The 16606-nt window shown below is 42.2% G+C and overlaps 1 protein-coding gene across 7 annotated transcripts in view; it reads left to right on the forward strand.

The window, feature by feature from the left end:
- rap1gapa (RAP1 GTPase activating protein a) overlaps positions 1–16606 on the forward strand; it is a 566513-nt gene that overhangs the window by 259158 nt on the left and 290749 nt on the right. Inside the window, exon 1 of one of the 7 annotated variants that reach the window (XM_043676334.1) lies at positions 3273–3323. The exons of 5 other annotated variants lie outside the window; for them this stretch is intronic. In XM_043676334.1, coding sequence (XP_043532269.1) covers positions 3280–3323 — 44 coding nt within the window. In that variant the 5' untranslated portion in view covers positions 3273–3279. Of the gene's footprint in view, positions 1–3272; positions 3324–10545; positions 10606–16606 lie in introns of those variants that run through there. One more of the 7 variants, XM_043676339.1, reaches the window with a different exon arrangement.

Genomic DNA, 16606 nt, shown 5'->3' on the forward strand with positions numbered 1-16606 from the left:
ACCTTGTCTCAGTCAAATCCCTCGAACTCAGCACTGCCTTCCTAACCTGCAATCTTCTTCCTGACCTCTCCGCCCCCACCCCACTCCGGCCTATCACCCTCACCTTGACCTCCCTCTACCTATCGCATTTCCAACGCCCCTCCCCCAAGTCCCTCCTCCCTACCTTTTATCTTAGCCTGCTGGGCACACTTTCCTCATTCCTGAAGAAAGGCTTATGCCCGAAACGTCGATTCTCCTGTTCCTTGGATGCTGCCTGACCTGCTGCGCTTTTCCAGCAACACATTTTCAGCTATGCTTACAAACCTTTTTGTTGGATTCTAGTTTCATTGTGATACTTCCCAGAAACCATTTTATTCTGAACATTCACAAATAAAGCCAGCCTCCTCCTTCAGAGTTCAGCTAATGCACCCTTGGGTTTTGCTGAAAAAAGACACATTTTATATCCAAGCGTGTAGAATTGTATTCCACTTACTTGCAGAGGGATGTAGTTACATTGGAGGCAACTCAGACGAGGTTCACGAGATTGATTCCAGGGATAGGGGATTTGTCTTTTGGAGAGAGGTTGAGCAGTTTCAACCAGTACTCTTTGGAGTTGAGAAGGATGCGAGGAGATGGAATTGAGGTCGACAAGACGCTAAAGGGATTGACAAAATAGACATGTGGGGTCATCCAGAATGTGAGGTCACTGTTCTCAGATAAAGGGTTACTGCTGTAGGATTAAAGGTCACCACTTTTGGATAAAAGGTCACCACTCTCAGATAAAGGGTCACCACTCTATGATGAAGGGTCACCACTCTATGATGAAGGGTCACCACTCTATGATGAAGGGTCACTGCTTTCCGATAAAGGGTCACCACTCTATGATGAAGGGTCACCACTCTATGATGAAGGGTCACCACTCTATGATGAAGTGTAGCAGATTTAAAGCACAGGTGAGGAGAAATGACTTCCCTCAAAGAGTCATGAACCTGTGGAGTTCACTCCCCCAGAGTGTGGTGGATGAAGGGAGATTGAGTAAATTTAAGGAGGAGATGACAGATATTTATGCAGAGCAGGCAAGAAAGTGGAGTTGAGGCCAAGATGAGATCAGCTATGATGGTATCAAATGTTGGAGCAGGCTTGAGGGGCTGAATGGCCGCCTCCTGCTCCCAATTCTTATGTTCTGATGTCCTTGAAACTTTTTGTCTTACACTCATCAGCCTGACTCTCAGCTGATTTTGTCTAAGGCCAGCTGTGCATCTTATTAGTGGCTTGTTATTCTTCTCACACCCACCTTGATATTTTTTCCTTCTCTCTTGGAATAATTCTGAAAGTTAGTGATATAGTGATTGGAATGGGATCTGCTGGTTGGACCTCCTAGAATATGAGTTCCCTGATTGGGGCTGTTAACCTGGTCCAATCAAGGAGCCCTGTCTGACAGATTTAAACAGGAGTGTCTGAGGTTATGTTCACTCTGGGAGCTGGGACAGTGTCAAGGATCCCCCCCCCCCGCCGTGTAAATAAAGGGGTACTTGGTGAACGGATGCCGTTCTCTGTGGAGTTATTGCAGGTGAGAGTGAGACAAGCTTATATTTTCAGTCTTTTGTTCAGAAATATGTGAATGTGTCTGTGTGTCTGTGTATGCGTGTGTGGCTGTGAGTGAGTATGCTTTTCTTGTTTTCTCATCTCTAGTTTTTGCAGTCTGGAAATTCCTTCCTAAATCCCTAAGCTTCTCTCTCCACCTTTCATTACACTTCTCTTTCTGACTATTGAAGCTGACCTCTTTTGACCAAAGGCTTGATTATGTGCTCCAATATCCCCTCATGTGACTTGGTATTAATTTTTATTGGGTGTTCCTGCAAAGTATCTGGGACTTTTGACCCTGTTAAAGGCGCTAATTAAATCTGAGCTGTCATTAAGCTGATCCTCTCTCCAACTTGTAGCTTTTAAACTTTCAGCATTGTATTGAAAAATGCCTTGTACAGAAATCTGAACATCAGCTTCTCCTTAAAGAATACAATCCTGCATGTCACTGGATTTTAAAACTGATTTCTGTTGCATACCAGTTACTTCTTTCACCAAATAAATGTAAATTGAGCAGTCTTGTGTAGACAATTCTACCAGATAAGACCATAAGACATAGGAACCACCATTCAATGAGGTCATAGCTGATCTGATAACCCTCAACTCTACTTTCCTGCCTTATCACCATAACCCTTCTGATTAAAGATCAAACCATCACAGCCTTAATATACTGAACAACCCAGCCTCTAAGCTGAAGTGTATACTATAAATTTGGGGATAGATGATATACAATTTTTTGAATTTTTCCTGTAATTCAAATTACTGAAATGTGTTTTTTTTTATTGTGGAAACTGCATCAAGAGCATTCTGCTCTTAAAATCAACCCAATTTCTGAGTGACTTGTGTACTTGAACCAGAAACAGGGGGAAATTATCTCCAGGATCTCTTTTCACATTAGGATTAGCATATGTAGCATAGAATGAAATATGCAGATCAAAAAGAGAGTTTGCAGGATTATGGCATCTGAATTTGATTCTGTTTTAAGGAAAAAGATAGTTTTTTTAAAAAAATCCCTTTCTATGAAATGATTCCTTGATATGTATAAATTCACGTTCTTTGTCCAAAAGAGTCTAAATTTTCTTTCAATAAAGTGAACTTCTTTATGAATAGCTTTGTGTGATAGTTTAAACTGGGAAAGCTTCACATAATCCATTTGCATCAGTGGTCAGTGTCTGTGAGAACGACTTGCGCTATAGTGTGTTCCAGCAGGGCAGACCTCTCCTACAAACTACGGGTTACCATTAGCCTGTTGGTTAAAGCTTGAATTCCAAGTTTTTTTAAAAATCAAATCTGTGGCAGGATGGTGGAGTAGAATGAAGCACAGCAGCCTGTACCCATGGTTCATTAGGTTGCTATGGTGATCAGAAACAATATTCCATTTTTTTAAATATTCCTCTGGCGCACACTGAGTTCTGGTCAGGTATTACCAGCTGGTGGTCCATGGAGGACAGATGCTGCTCCTGTCTCTCTGTCTCTGGTATCCTGCTCACTCCTGGGTTAACAACTTGTATTCTGAAGACGTGCAGGGCCCCCCTCAATTGGCTGCGGATGGGTTTCCCTTTGCTGAGCTCAGTGCTGCTTTCTGAAGCAACCGTTGTTGACTGACCCAGGCAGTGAGCAACCCACTGCCAGCCTGAGACAAGACTTTGCAATCTATCAACACTATTGTAACACAGCACGCTTTCTGGTTAAACAGCTCTTCTGTGGTCAATCAACATGCCATGCTCTCCTTTCAGGATTGGGAAATCCAAAAAATTCTGGTGAGTTATTAGGAATGTTTCATTTTTACAGGTTGTTAGAAATTGCCTGCAACCACCTCAGTTAAAATTGCATAAATACAAAATCTTTCTCTGCTCATCCATTATCAGAATCTTGCATTACATGCTTACACTTGTTCATTGCAAACCCCCAGTATGTTTGTTGTTTCAGTAGATAGAGATTTCTCTGTGTTTCCAACATCCTGCTGTATTCAGTATCAGCCTTTTACTACATTGATTTTAGATGCAGTTTCTTAATGTTGAAAACCAGATGAGAATAGAATGCTGAATACCCATTTGTCAGTGTAAACCACATTAGCGCTCCTCAATTAATCGCGTTGTTTGCCTCAAGCACTGCATTTGGATAAAAGCAGCTGCTGTTTGCAATAAATAACATTCCTGCTTTTCACCTTGTAGTCCAAATCCAAAGTAGCCAGAAGCCTATTCTGATCTGTAGTGGGAAGATTGACGCAAGTAATGTGACTAAAAGTATCTTGCTTTAGTTTTTCATTAAAAATGGAGGTGAGGAACTTTGCTGTTATTTCCCCATCCACTGTTTGAGGATTGAGGGATAAATACTTCCAGCATCATTTTCAGCTGAAAAAGTCAATGGAGCTTCTTGTAAAACAGTTTGGGGGCAATTTCACCATTTTTTAAAACTCATTTATCGGACACATTTTAAGATGAACAATTACTGTATACCATGTTGATTGGGATGGCGTGAATCTGCTGGTTGTTCAGAGATTTGTATTGACAGCAAAGATATTGTCTTCCCTGCCTTTTTACCATAAACTTCATTCGTATTCCAAGAGCATTTTCTTTAGCTGTATTCCAGCGACTGGTGTGGAAAACTCAATAGGATTTTTTTTATTCCACAAAGGCTGCAAGATAAATTGAACCACAAAACAAGTTTAACAGTGATTCCATCACTGTTTAGTCTGATGAATTAGAAAATGAAGCGAGGAATCTGGTCCCAACCTTTCCCAGTGAACAATACTGGGTGACTCTGACAATAGTCTGTAATTGTATAAAGTCCAGTACCTCAATCTGCTTTATATTCATGAATGCAGGCCGGCTGCTGCTGTTTCAGTTTTAAGATGGGTGGACAAGGTGTGTGCACATTGCCAAGAATGCTTGGTGTAAACTATATTGAAGGGGCAGTAACTGCAGGAAAAAGTGTTTGGCAAGTCTATTGTTTGTCAAGATGAAGATGAACCAGATAACACTCTGTCATCAGCATGAATGTGATGGTGTGATGGTACTTACATTCAGTGCAACCTGTTGTGTCTGAAGAGCTCAACGGGATAATTTGTGTAATGTGCTGGTGAATAAATCAGACTAGATTGATCTGTTTGTCGTTGTATTTACTTATGATGTTTGTGTTTGAACTTACTGTTACTCCAGCAACCCCAACTCTTCTACACTGTTATTGTCATTCCCTTTTTATTCCTGATCGCTCTATCATTTGACCTTTTACTCAGCAGCTTGGTCCCTATACTTGCATGAATTCTTTATTTAAGAAATAGAATATAATCTCCAACTGAGTAGGATGCTCTGTTATTGACAATACATGGAAGATCCTTTAATGCAGAACCTTAGCAGGAACGTTGTTTAAATGTTCTGCCCTCTTCCTGCACATCGCCACAGTATGTGAAATATATTGTGTAAAGTTTACAGAAGCAACAATGTAAATGGAAATAACTAATGGTTTTGGAAGTTTAACAAAGGAGTAGCCTTTCCATTTCTAGTGTCAGCTTTTTAAATTGCATGATAAGTTCAATAAACTTAAGCACTGCTTCATATCCAATATACACTCTCCATCAACACACTCTCAGAGACAGATAAATTTACTTCATTGAAGCATGTGCATTTCTGCATCTACTGAAAGCTGCATATCTCCACAGTCAGTCTTTCACATCTAACCAGCCTCATTAACAAGTTAACAGATGGCTTCTACTTTATAGAACAAAAATCATTACAATTTAACTGATTTGGGCACCGATGAACAATGTTTATTATCCCCTTTCATGTCCTGATGCCAGTGATTAGGACAAAATCTGTCAAGTTTAGAACGAGGAACAAATAAAATATTTTTGGATGCTCAGACCATGTGGGCAGAGTTACTGGATAAAGCAAAGGCCATCTCAGTCTTTGTGATTTAATTGGATAGATGATTAAAGAACACAGGAACAGGAGCAAGACCAAACCATTCGCCCAGTCAATAAGGTCATGGGTTTCAACTCAAACGTATCCGCTTACTCCCCATTCCCATAGATTCTGCAAGAGTCCCAAAATCCATCACATCCAGCAGTCAGTATAGTCACTGACTGACATTCTCAACCTCTGGGACAGAGGATTACAAAGAGTTACAATCCTTTGAATGAAGAAATTTCTCCCCATCTCAATCCTAAATGATAATCCCCTTATCATGATCAACTCCTGTGTTCTACAACCTGTGACTAGTAACATGGAATAAACAGGTTGCAATGGAGTGTGGGCACTGGAGATTAGGTTGACTGCTTGTCCAGAGGATAATTGCTCATCTGGTCTGTGTTTTGTTCATAACTTCCACACAATGTTTTGCATACATTTTTCTGAAGATTCTACGTTCTCCTTTGGTGCACTTACACCTTGTCTGTCTTCAGACTGGATTCCTGTGTCCCACTCTGAAGATTGACTTTGTTGCAGTGTTTGTCATCATTTTGAATGGCTCCTTGTGAGGGCCATTCTGTGTTAGTCACCTGACTCAATGTGGGGAGTGACTGGGGCAGAAGAGGAGGTTGATTGTTCCTGGCCCTGGCTACCTGAAATGGTAAAGTAAGGCTGGCAATGGACTGGCATTCTTTGAATCAATGTAGCTGCAAGGATAATGCCAGAGTGTCAGTGATACCTGTTTTAGAAACTACCTGCTCAGTCAGGTCTGTTCAATAAGTGCAATATCCTTGAATTGGTGACAGTTAGTGGGAAGATGGGAGATTGGCTGCCCATTCCAGCAACTGTAAATCAAGCCAATTTAATTGGTTTATCAAACATAGTGAGACCCACAGGAGTAAAGCTGCATATACTCCAGGTGCCCATGTTGATACTGACAATGTACACTGGCTGATTATGTGAAAATGTGACTGGTCAATCCAATCTCGTACCTCCCTTGGATGCAATGTTGAAAGGAGAGATACTGGTCCTGCAAACTGCACTTAATAATCTGCTCACATACAGTTTTGTTGGTTCAAACAGAAAATCAAAATTGAAGCTAAAGTAAATTTTTTTTTCTGAATACTTCAGAATATTCCCAGCTTATAAACGTTTGCCAGTTATTATTTCACTTGTGTTACATTGTAATGTAGGGACATAGACCAATACATACTGGCCCAATTATAGTGTAGTTTCTGCATGGCTATGTTGCAGTGTAATAAGATAGGGAAGCTGCTATCGACCCAGGAATGATGGTTGGAGATGACCTTGGGAATGGTAGAGACTTAGCTTTAGTTTCTGTACTCCAAGTCCACTTTCTGATGCAGTCGGATTGTATTGTAGTCAGTGCTCCTGAAATAGGGAAACAAGGTTCAAACTTTCTCATGGTGCCAAGGAGATGATAATCATGTCAGTATTTCCACCACACTCAAACCAATAGCAGCAGTGAATGAGTGGAGCTTTCTGAATATATTTAATTTTCTGGGTGTTAAGCTCTGTTTTGTTTGCCACTGTTTGAATTTCATTTCATTTCATAGAATGACAGAATTGTTACAATGGAGAAAGAGGCCATTCGATCCATTGTTCCTACACCAGCTCCAGTACCCAGTGCCAGTCTCCTGCTTTTCCCAAACTTTTGCACACCTGTGCTATCCAAAGGACCATCCAATACCCTCTTGAATGCCTCCATCACATTCCAGACTCTCACTGACTGAAGTTCTTGTTCTCACATCACCCTTGTTTCATTTACATGTCAGTTTAAACCTATGCCCTCTCATCCTTGTTTCTTTATAAGTGAAACCAGCTTCATCCCATCTACTCCCTCATGATGTCGAAAACCTCTATCAAATCGCCTCTCAGTTGCCTTCTCTTCAACAAGAACAGCCTCAACTTTTCAGTCTTTCCTCATAGCAGACGTTCCTCATTGCTGGAATCATTTTTGGAAATCGTTTCTGCAATCTCTGCAATGCATTCACATCCACATGATAATGTGCTGCCCACAACTGTACACAATACTTCAGCTGAGGTCTAACAAGTGTCTTGTACAAGTTCAACATTGTTTCCTTACTCTTGGACTCCTTCACTGCAGGAAAGTGTGAATTAAAAAGGTGGGAGATGTCTGCCACCAACTAATACCAGCTGGGGAAGTGGTGACCTTTTGTTGAACTTTTTTGATGATTGCCTCAATCTGACTGTGTATAACAAAACTCAAGCTCCATACAATTCCAAATGTTTCAGTTGAAACTTGCTCCAACTTCCCCTCCCCGTAAATACTAAAACGGATGGGTGAAACGCTAACCTGTGCCTTTCCACTGCTGACTGTACTTCATAATGAGAATGCTGAGAAAGATCTCACAGCCCAACCATATAATTTTTGTCATTATGCTCCACACAAACTTCTTCTGAACCCTCCAGCATCTCACTCTGTCAACACAATCTTCTATTTCTTTCTCAATGATGTGGATTTTCCACTTTCTTTTGTGATTTCTTTTCCATTGAACCATGTGAAACCAGTCCACACTGTCACCTGATGAAAATGGAACTACACCCTGCTCTAAGTACCTGTCAGAATGACCTGAGCTGTAAAAGTTATTTCTAGCACTGTATCAGTGAGTATCTTGTGACTGATACACCCACTCCTGCTGACTAGGTGTGGTGTTTATACTAAGATAATCAAATTGAACTGTGCTATGCATTTAGCCATGAGTTAATGCCACACTGTTTTCTGGAAAGGAAATGCATGGGAAACGGAGCTCTTTCCAAATTAGACTTCCTGAAAGAGTCTTCCCAAATCAGGTACGTTCCCTCTATCATTCAAGTGGGGCAGCAGAATGAGACTCAGTAAGTTAGTTGGAAATGTGATGGAGACAGTCTTTGAAAATGCTGCAATTATTAATACAATACCAGATTGTTCAGTAATATTGAAGAGTCCATACATTAATTATTAGAATTTAAAGTGACACAAATTTGAAAAGTTATGTATCATTTATTAGAAAGATATATGGTTATTTTGGCATGAACATTATGTACAGTTTCTGGTTTATAAAATGATCATCAACATTTATTTGGAACATCACCAGAGTTCAGAAATGTAAATGAGGCAGCAGCTTTAGTGCCAACTTTTAGCATTAGAGGTGTGTAGATTATAGGATGGAACTGACTGTTTGGATTTTGATGATACCAAAAGAGAAAATGCTGGAAAATCTCAGCAGGTCTGGCAGCATCTGTAAGGAGAGAAAAGAGCTGACGTTTCGAGTCTTTGTCAAAGCAGATTTGGTTTCAGATTCCAGCATCCGCAGTAATTTGCTTTTATGGATTTTGATGATACCTATAATGGAGACATGTTCCCTTCCCAATAACAAGGAAATAGGTCAGTGGGATAATACTGTATTAATATGCACATCAATGATATGGTGTAGATCACTGCACATAGACATTTGTAATTGATGATCATGTAACTGTAAGAAAAGGATACATGAATCAGTCTTATTACAAAATAAGTTATGCACATTGTGGGATTTTAAGGTGGATTTGGATGTTCCAGTTTATTTGATTCAGTAATGTCCAGGACAATAACCAGGAACCACAATTCACTTAGAAAAATAACGAAAGGTGATGTACAGCATGAGAACAGCTGCTAGTATATGCTATGCTGTAGAGTATTTTACACAGCTGTAGGGTCACACTATGTTAATGTAGACGTTTCAGAAAGCCCATTTAAAATGGAAGGAGAACTGGGCTACTGTTCATGTCTTGTGTGAATGGCTTGGGAAACAAGTGTCTGATTTTCACTCTCGGTTTTTCTGTACCAATTTAAAATTTTGAAATATGCAAAACCAGATTAAGACTCATTGGGGCTCCAATAGGCACTCAAAGTTAGCAAATTCTCCGAAAGAGAAAATGTTTGTTTACTTGCCTGCATGTTCAGTTTACTTTATGGTGATCATAGTCATTAAAGTTGAAAATGAATTGAAAAGATAACAATCAGCAATCAAACTTTCAAGTTGAAGCCATGATCTCATGTTGTGTGACTGTCTGACTGTAAGGAAGACCAGGAAGGTGAATAGTGTCATCAAACTCAAGAAGGAACCGATCAACATTTTTGACAGAAGGAGTTTGAGAAAGATGAGAGAGTAGTGTTGTAATCTGTGAACTTTAAGTTTGGGCAGACAGGCTGAATCTTTCCCAGCCCTGTACAACCAGGAATGATCGTTAAAGACAGCCAGCACATACCCTATTCATTATCTGAAATATACTGTCACTCAGTTTTACCTATTGCTTCAACTTAAAGGTCAGTAAAAGGATTTATGTGAATTGCAGATGTTCGCTGCTCAATATCACTGCATTTGCAGTGAGACAGCACTGAAATGTCAGCATCAATGAGAGCACCAGCTATAGGCAGGTAATTGAAAAAAGGTCTGAACAGCATTTCACTTGGAAGTGAGTTACAAGGGCAGACATTGTTTTCAGGAATAATATTATGAATTGGCAAGTAAGGGAAAAGTTAAGATAACTGTATGAAAAGAGAAGTTTTTACCGGATATTTGTATAAAATCAGGATGCATTGGGAAGAAATGTCTCCTTCCACTCTGAATTGGTATAGTGCCTGAACAAAGTAAATTTGGCCTCCATCTCAATCAATTTCCCAATAATTGTACATTCACAGAAATTTGAATTTGAAGCAATGGAACATTTTCCCTTCAGAAGAGCTCAGGTAGCTCAGGGTTGGGGGGAAGGGCGACACTGACAATATAATGGTGCCATGGACAAAGCTGAAACTCCATTCTAAAGATTTGTGAGGTCTGGAGGCAAGTCAGAATTGCATGTTGCCTTTTGCTGGTTCTTAATCAGGGAGGGGTAACTGCTACTTAGATTGAACAAGAGGGAAAGTGATGGAGCTCAATGAACTGAGCATAAGTTTGTCTGTGTAATGTTCTAGCTGTTCTTGAAATATAAACTTTAAACTTTAAATTTACAACTAAACAAGTTTCGATTCTAATTTCTTGCCCCTTAGATATCGAGTGTATCGTCTATATTTCCATTTGCTTCGATTCCTTTTCCTTCAGAATGTGATGTGGAGAACAGAGTAATGCCAGTAAGTTCAGAGCTGGTTATTTGTAGATGTCCAGGTCACTGAGTTGTTTGGGCTGCAGCTACAGTTTTCTCTAAATCAGCTCCATTTTCAGTTTCCACTCTCTGCTGAACACTGAGCTCTTTCCCATCTTCTCTGGACTCTTGCCATTCTGTACTCTGTCATCTTTCACCAAAGTCAGTTTAAGATGAGCAATATTTGTGCTAAAAGTCAAAGCCACATGGGTGGATACAGATACAGCTGTAATGACAGACATGTTTCAGCATTGTTGACAGAGATAGTAGATAAGACAAGCATTGTATTAATGAAGCCAGTTTGGAAAGACCAAATAGCTGAAAGTGTACCTAATCAGTTCAAACAAGCTGAATCATTCTCACCTCCAGAATATACACTGCCATTTCTTATTTCAGTAGATGATTGGAAATCAGGTCCCAAAGCAATTCATTTGAACATCAAGTTTGAACTTAACTTTGTGTTTGCTAATTGACTCATACTCAGAAACAGTTTCAGGAGTTAAAGTCACAATGGGTATTGTTTAGCTGAGTGGGCTTTCTGATGTCAAGTGCTGTGTGTGTAGTCTAACAGGTTTAATTGGAAGCACACTAGCTTTCAGAGCATTTCTCCACCTGATGAAGGAGTGACGCTCCGAAAGCTAATGTGCTTCCAATTAAACCTGTTGGACTATAACCTGGTGCTGTGTGATTTTTAACTTTGTACACCCCAGTCCAACACCGGCATCTCCAACTCATGTGTGCGTAGTGATTTTAATGAGATCGGCCAAGTCAACCTCAAAGAAGATGAGTTCCCTGATTGGGGCTATTAATCTGATCCAATCAGGGAGCCCTGACTGAAAGATAGAGAAGGAGCATAAAAATAATCACTACTGTTGTTAGGCAGTAGGGTGGGGGAAAATTTAGGAAAAAAGAAGAAAAAAACCCAAGAAAAATAAAGAAACAGGAATGCCGGGGGTGCTGTTCACTCTGGGAGCTGGCTCTGAGGGAGCTGGATCAGTGTCAAGGACTCTCCATTTTATGTGAGGGAGGGGACTGACCTCTTTGCTGTCTTGACCACAGTCAATGTGTTATTACTGCTGTTGTGTTTCTACTAAGGAGGAGAGTTTTCTTTCAAAAAAAAAAGAAAAAAGTGCATCAGGGGTCCTGCTTATCTGTTGAAGGGCTTTTGCCCAAAACGTCAACTCTCCTGCTCCTTGGATGCAGCCTGACCTGTTGTGCTTTTCCAGCACTACACTCTTGACTCTGATCTCCAGTATCTGTAGTCCTCACTGTTGCCTAGTGGATTATAATCTCACTGTGAAGCTTCTTCCAAGGATGCCTACCTTGAAGAAGCTCTCCTCCTCTCTCTACAAGGATCTTAGTGCAACCCCCGTGTTGTCCCCTCTGCCCTCAGATTCTTCAGACCTATTGCAATCTCAGCTACATTCCCCCAGCCCCACCCCTCATCCCATTTATCTGTCCACCTCTGAGCCTCCCAGCCTCAATCCTGATGAAGGGCTTTTGCCCAAAACGTTGACTCTCCTGCTCCTCAAATGCTGCCCGACTTGCTGTGCTTTTTCAGCACCACACACTCGACTCAGAGACAGTTGGATCAGTGTGACTTGGTAACGCCAGGGAGGTGTTGGTGATGGTGGGGACCAGGAAGATAGTGAGGAAAGAGATCAGTCTGAGACTGGAACCGTTGGGAAAAGGAGTAAGTCAAACAGTCAGGGCAGGCAGGGACAAAGCAGAGAACAAGGTAGGACTGATAAATTAAACTGTATTTATTTCAATGCAAGAGGCCTAACATGGAAGTCAAATGAACTCAGGGATTGATTGGGACCATGGGACTGGGGTATCAGAGCAATATGCAGAGATGTGACTCAGGGATGGACAGGACTGGCAGCATAATGTTCCAGGATATAGCGCTATAGGAAGGATAGAAAGGGGGCAAGGGAGGAAGGGGAATAGCATTTTTGATTAGGAATAACATTACAGCTGTACTTAGGGAAGATATTCCTGGGCAGGTTATTTGGGTGGAACTGAAAAATAAGAAATGGATGATCACCTTGTAGGGATTGTTCTATAAACCCTCTCCCCAATAGTTGGCAGGAGATTGACAACCAATTTTGTAAGGAGATCTCAGTTATCTCTAAGAATAATAGGGTGGTTACAGTAGGGGATTTTAACTTTCCAGACATAGACTGGGACTTTCATAGTGTTAAGGGCTTTGATGGAGAGGAATTTGTTAAGTGTATACATGAAAACTTTCTGATTCAGTATGTGGATATAGCTACTAGAGAAGGTGCAAAATTTGACCTACTCTTGGGAAATAAAGCAGTGAGTGTTATTCTCTGAGTTTTAAAATAATGATGATAAAGGATAGACCAGATCTAAAAGTTGAAGTTCTAAATTTTGATGGTATTAGGCATGAATTTTCAAAAGCTAATTGGGGGCAGACGTTCACAGGTAAAGGGACAGCTGGAAAGTGGGAAGCCTTCAGAAATGAGATAATCTGAGTCCAGAGACAGTATGTTTCTGTTAGGGTGAAGGACAAGGCTGGTAGGTATAGGGAATGCTGGATGACCAGAGAAAATGAGGGTCTGGTTTAGAATAAGGAGGGACTGAGAGAATCCTCAGAAAAGTGTAAAGGCAGTAGGAGCATACTTAAGAGGGAAATCATGAGGTCAAAAAGGGGACATGAGATAGCTTTGGCAAATATGGTTAAGGAGAATCCAAAGAGTTTTTCAGCAGAGTGAGTGGTGACAGCGTGGACCGGGGGCTGCTGGGAAGGTAAATTCCCTGTTAAAGACTTACCTCGTGAATAGGCAGAGCGAAAGCTCAAATGGTGTGGACGCGGACAAGGGGATTGTTGGGCACCTGAATAGATATAGTCAGGCTGTGGCTAAACCCAAGACATTACATTTGTAGTGTCTACCATCTGTCCTCCTCCACTAACCAAAAACAGAGACCACATGCAGTGTGTTGGTAAAGTCAGGCTTTCTATTTATTTATTTATTTTCTTTTATTCATTCTCTCTTGGTAATGTAGAGCAGAGCGGATGGAGGCCAGGGCAGTTGCATCATGCTCCTCTTGCAGGATGTGGGAGGTAAGGCTCACCCCTGGTATCCCTGCATACTTCACCTGTGAGAAGTACACCCAACCCCAGCTTCTCACAGACCGCGTTAGGGAGCTGGACCTGGAGCTGGACAAACTTCAGATCATTCGGGAGGCTGAGGGAGTGATAGAGAGGGGTTATAAGGAGGTAGTCACACCTACATTACAGAATAAAGGTAGCTGAGTGACTGTCAGGAGAGGGAAAGGCAATAGGCAGACTGTGCAGGAATCCCCTGTGGCTGTTCCCCTCGATAATTAGTATACCGCTTTGGATACTGTTGGGGGGGAGGAGGGGGTGCAGACAGGAGAAAGCCAAAGAGGCCAAGTTTTTGGCACTGAGCCTGGCTCTGTGGCTCAGAAGGGAAGAAGGGAGAATAGGAGAGCGACAGTGACTGGAGATTCAATCATGAGAGGAACAGACAGGAGATTCTGTGGTCATGAGTGAGACTCCCAAATGATGTATTGCTTCCGGGGTGCCAGGGCCAGGGATGTCTCGGTTCGAGTCTCCAGGATTCTTAATGGAGAGGGAGAACAGCCAGTAGTTGTGGTACATATTGGTACCAATGACATGGGTAAGGAAAGGGAGGAGGACCAGAAAAGTGAATATAGGGAGTTAGGTTGGAAGCTAGAAGCAGACAAGCAGAGTATTAATCTCAGGATTGCTACCAGTGCTACATGCTATTCCTGAGGAAGGGCCTGTGCCCGAAACGTCGAATCTCCTGTTCCCTGGATGCTGCCTGACCTGCTGTGCTGTTCCAGCAATAAAGTTTCAACTACATGCTATTCAGGCTAGGAATAGAGAGTGCAGATGAACATGTGGCTGCAAGGGCTGGTGTCGGAGAGAAGACTTTAGATATGTGGATCATTGGGATACATTCTGGGGAAGGTGTACAGGAAGGACGGGTTACACCTGAACTGGAGGGGAATCAATATCCTGGACAGGGGTTTTTTTTCCGAGCTCTTCAGGAGTGTTAAAACTAGAATGACGGGGGTGGGGGAATAGTGGGAACCTGAGCTATGGATCAGATGATGGAGTAGGTAGTGAACAGTGTGCAGAGAGTCTGTGAGGAGGGAGAGGCACTCGATAGGGCAAAGATGCAGTCAGTGTGATGGGCTGAAGTGCGTCTACTTTAATGCAAGAAGTATCAGGAATAAGGGTGACGAACTCAGAGCATGGATCAGTATATGGAACTATGAAGCTGTGGCCATTACAGCAACTTGGATATCACAGGGGCAGGAATGGTTGTTGGATGTTCCAAGGTTTAGATGTTTCAAAAGGATTAAGGGGGAGGGAAAAGAGGTGGGGGAGTGGCATTGCTAATCAGGGATAGTATCACAGCTGCAGAAAGGGAGATCATCGAGGAGGGTTTGTCTACAAGTCAGTATGGGTGGAAGGCAGAAACAGGAATGGAGCAGTCACTTTACTGGGCGCTTTCTACAGCAACCCCCCCCCCCCTCCCCCAATAGCAACAGAGACACGGAGGAGCAGATTGCGAAGACGATTTTGAAAAGATGCAGTAGTGACAGGGTTGTTGTCGTGGGTGATTTTAACTTTCCTAATGTTGATTGGAACCTCCTTGGCTCAAATAGTTTAGATTGAGCAGTTTTTGTCAGGTGTGTCCAGGAAGGACTCAATATGCAGATAGACCAACTAGCGGGGAGGCCATATTGGATTTGGTGCTTGCCAACGAATCATGCCAGGTGTTAGATCTCTCGGTGGGAGAGCATTTCGGTGATAGTGATCACAATTCCCTGACCTTTACTATAGTCATGGAGAGGGATAGCAGCAGACAGTATGGGAAAATATTTAATTGGGGGAGGGCAAATTACAATACTATTAGGCAGGAACTGGGGCACCTAAAATGGGAATAGATGTTCTCAAGCAAATGTACAGCAGAATTGTGGAAGTTGTTTAGAAAGCACTTGCTGATAGCGCTGGCCAGGTTTGTCCCACTGAGGCAAGGAAGGGATGGTAGGTTGAAAGAACTTAGGGTGGCCAGGGATGTAGAACATCTAGTCAAGAGGAAGAAGGAAGCTTATTAAGATGGAGGAGGCGAGAATCAGACTAGCCTCTGGAGGGTTACAAGGTAGCCAGGAAGGAACTGAAGAATGGACTTAGGAAAGCTAGAAGGGGACATGAAAAGCTTTACTGGGTAGGATTAAGGAAAACCCTAAGGCACTCTACACTTATGTGAGAAACAGGGATGGCCAGAGTGAGGGTAGGGCTGATCAGGGATAGTGGAGGGAACTTGCACCTGGAGTCAGAGGAGGTAGGGGAGGCCCTTAATGAATACTTTGCTTCAGTAATCACTACTGAGAGGGACCTTGACATTTGTGAGAACAGCATGAAACAGACTGATATGGTCAACAGGTTGATGTTAAGGAAGATGTGCTGAAAACTTTGAAAATCATGAGGATAGATAAATCCCTGGGCCAGACAGGATATAGAGATGGAAATGTGTTGCTGGAAAAACGCAGCAGGTCAGGCAGCATCTAGGGAACAGGAGAATCGACGTTTCGGGCATTAGCCCTTCTTCAGGAATGAGGAAAGTTGGTCCAGCAGGCTAAGATAAAAGATAAGGAGGAGGGACTTGGGGGAGGGGCGTCGGAAATGTGATAGGTGGAAAGAGGTCAAGGTGAGGGTGATAGGTCAGACTGGGGTGGGGGCGGAGAGGTCGGGAAGAAGATTGCAGGTTAGGAAGGCGGTGCTGAATTCGATGGATTTGACGGAGACAAGGGGGGGGGAGGGGAAATGAGGAAACTGGTGAAACCCGAGTTCATCCCTTGTGGTTGGAGGGTCCCTAGCCGGAAGATGAGGCGTTCTTCCTCCAACCATCGTTTCGCTGTGGTCTGACGATGGAGGAATCCAAAGACCTGCATATCCTTGGTGGAAT

This window comes from Chiloscyllium plagiosum, chromosome 34 (genome assembly GCF_004010195.1).
Source record: "Chiloscyllium plagiosum isolate BGI_BamShark_2017 chromosome 34, ASM401019v2, whole genome shotgun sequence".
NCBI classification, from domain to species: domain Eukaryota; kingdom Metazoa; phylum Chordata; class Chondrichthyes; order Orectolobiformes; family Hemiscylliidae; genus Chiloscyllium; species Chiloscyllium plagiosum.